This window comes from Rattus norvegicus, chromosome 15 (assembly GCF_036323735.1).
Source record: "Rattus norvegicus strain BN/NHsdMcwi chromosome 15, GRCr8, whole genome shotgun sequence".
Classification (NCBI taxonomy): Eukaryota; Metazoa; Chordata; class Mammalia; order Rodentia; family Muridae; genus Rattus; species Rattus norvegicus.
In genome coordinates this window covers 29,176,364-29,179,523 of record NC_086033.1, presented here as the reverse complement: position 1 = coordinate 29,179,523, position 3,160 = coordinate 29,176,364, and the positions used below count along the sequence as shown (strand labels likewise).

The window sequence follows — 3,160 nt, the reverse complement described above, 5'->3', positions numbered from 1 at the left end:
GTTATAAAAGATGAAGAAGATATCAGACCACGGAGTCTCAAGGAGATGAGAAGATTTGAAGATGACAACAAAAACAAGATAGTACATTTACAATTGCGATGGATTCTTTGGAAAAAAAACCAATGAGCTCGAATTCCTTATTCTCCTATTTTGTTTTTAATGGTGGCTAGAACATACATAATTATGACAGATGTCAAAACTTTTGTATCACTGATGAAATCGTATATTAACTAATAAGGCATCAAATTATTTCCGAGATGATGGTACTTAAATATTATGACCAATTTGACCAATTCTGATCAGTCCATTTAACAGCAAAAGAGTTTATAGGGAAATTAGCACAAAAGATTGAGAAGAGGAGGAAAATTCCAGGACAAAAGCTGTAGAGTACACATCTCACTGTCTGTGTAAATGATACATAAAGTGACAAAATCAAAGTCCAGCTTCTGGTATTTCCCCATCATATCCTTAGTCTAGTCACGGTCCAAGCAATGTCCACTCAGGAAATAGCATTCAGGATAACAACACAGTCGCCTCCAATCCACAGCATGAGCTCATTCTACGATTGAGCATTAGATATAATGGATGGTTTAGCTGGAAAGAGTTGCAGACAAGCAGCTGGGACAGCACAACTTCCCTTCTTTCCTCTCCAAGTCCGAAGAGATGCTTCAGAGACCACAAGGAGAGATCTTGTGTCTGAGCACCCACAGCCGTGGGTGTTTGTGTTCAGCTCCCCCTACAGCCCCAGACACTGTGCGCTCAGAGCACAGAAGTACACAGCCGAGTCGCTCCAGTGCACAGAGGCTTTCCGCAGGTGGAAGGAAGAGTTGCTCTTGCTGAACTCAGCCTCGAAGCCTTTCATTCCTTGAACCACGGGGTCTCCTGAATAGTACTTGAGGAGCATCTCCAGCCCCTGCTGTGGGTACTGGACAAACCAGAACAGGGAAGGTGTCCCAGGGTAGGAATAGTTGCATCTCAGCTGCAGAGAGGCTTCTTCAGAGAAAATGACATGAGCATCAGGTTGAGTCACTGACTGAGCCTGGGCATCTCCTGGAAAGGAATATTAGGTCAGTAAGTGCAGTGCAGATTCAGTGAGGACAGTCAGAATGCAGAGATGCAGAGACCACAAGAAAGCTGTACTCACTCAGGAGAAAGTTTATCCCCAGCACTGGGAGGAGCACCAGGAACATGGTTGAGCCTTGGGAAGGCTGCAGCTCAGTCGTGGAGGAACTTTTGAACAGGACAAGCAGGAAAGTGACTGAGGAAAGCAAGAGCTTAAAAGCAGGTGTAGGGAAGAGTCCGCCGGAGATGTCTCCCGGTCAGATAAAAAAACTGAGACTGCAAATAAGAACCTGAAAAGAGTTTTGAATATCTGATTCTTGTCACTTTCCTTTGCTAAATACTCAGCCAACTGCAAGAAGGATGAGGTGAGCAGGTGGAGATCTTCAAAGGAAGAAGGAACAGTAGTGAATGCAGCAGCGCCCTCTGGAGGCCACATGAGGAACCAAGTGTCTTGAGGGTCCCCATTCTGCTTCCTGATGTGTTCTTGTTTCACAGATGTAGAAAACTTTGGCAAAGCACAATGTAGTGTTGCCACCACATCTCGGAACAAATAAGACGCACAAGATTAGGGTTTTAGCAGTGGTGATTTTTGTGTCAAGAAGAAAATGTGTCAACTTCTTCTGCCTTTTCCCAACTTGACGTGTGCAAGAGTCATCTGGAAGAAAGGAAACTCAAAAAAAAAAAAAAAAAAAAAAAAAAAAAAAAAAAAAAGCAAAAGACAAAAACCCTATCAATCTGCATGTATGAAAATGTATGGAGCATTTTCTTGATGATCAATACGAGATTACCAAACCAACTGTGGCAGTGTGACCTCTGGTATAGTCCCAATCTTCAACAAGATCACACAAGAAAACTCCTCTAAGACGAGGAAAGACACATGCATACAATACAAGGACGCAAAATACCAAATAAGACACAAAACAAACTACACGATATATAAAGTAATATGATGCTAGCATTAAAATGGACCAATAGACAACAAAGATTCAAATACAAGTGCACAAAAGATTAGCCATTTAGTAGTTGATAAAGATGCTAAAACGACACACTGGGAAAAATACAGTATGTTTAACAGATGATGCTGGAAAATTCTGATGTCCACATAGAGAAGAATAAACTTACCTATCGCCTTGTACAAAACCTAACTCCAAAGACATCAAAGAACTTCTTGTGAACTAGAACACTAAAATTGCTAGAAGAAAACATAGACAGTGCCTTAGTTCATGTAGATGTAGGAAAAGACTTTCTTAAGAGGATTCCTGTAAGATGATGTCATTATGCAGCAAGGCAGGTTCAAGATAAGGCAAAGCCTATCATTGGATGAGAAGAAAGGGTAGGTGGGGGAAAAGTCTAGAAAAGAGAGAGAAGGAAAAGAAGCAGAAAAAAATCAAGATGGAGACAATGGAGCAGGATGATCCAGATCCAGGTGGACTGGATCAATTTTATCTTGTCTAGGTGTGCAGTTAATATCTTTATTAATTGGCAGTGAATTTGTTGTGTGCATGTATTGTGGACTGAGAATTTAACATATAAATCTTATTGATAAATTACAAGTTTCTAGAGCTTTGATTTTACCAGGGGATGTGAGTAAAGTTCCAGGTGGGCAGAGAGAGAGCCCGGAGAGGTTGGCTATAGAATGCCTGGGGCTAGAATGGCCCACGGAATGGATGTGTGTGTCAGGCGTAGTAACAACCCACCAAGGGAAACGTGTGAAAAAGTGGCTGGCACAGAGAGGGGGAGAGAGAGAGAGAGAGAGAGAGAGAGAGAGAGAGAGAGAGAGAGAGAGAGAGAGAGACTGGTACTGGTAGCCCACAATCCATTTTTTATGTTTAACAACAGATTCCTTTGTCTGAGAATTAAGGCCAACAACTGACTTGTGGGATTTTGTAAGACTTCCAAGCTTTTAGACAGCTAAAGAAACAAGTTAATAAATAGGAAGCTCACAGAATGGGAGAGAATTTTACCATCAAGACACCTGACAAAAGACCAATAGGCATTTAATAAAAAGGGAGGTTTTTTTAATAGTCAAAAACAAATTACCAATTACAAATCATTTAAAACAGAAAGCCCTCCAAAAAGAAATAAAAATGGCTAAAAC

At 41.2% G+C, this 3,160-nt stretch overlaps 1 gene segment (V, D, J or C); it reads right to left on the bottom strand.

The window, feature by feature from the left end:
* Positions 1 to 736: 736 nt before the first annotated feature.
* On the bottom strand, positions 737 to 1,190 carry LOC103693832 (T-cell receptor alpha chain V region PHDS58-like). The segment is given in 2 exon segments: positions 737 to 1,050; positions 1,145 to 1,190. Coding segments are annotated over 2 exon segments (360 nt in total).
* Between the last annotated feature and the right edge of the window lie 1,970 nt (positions 1,191 to 3,160).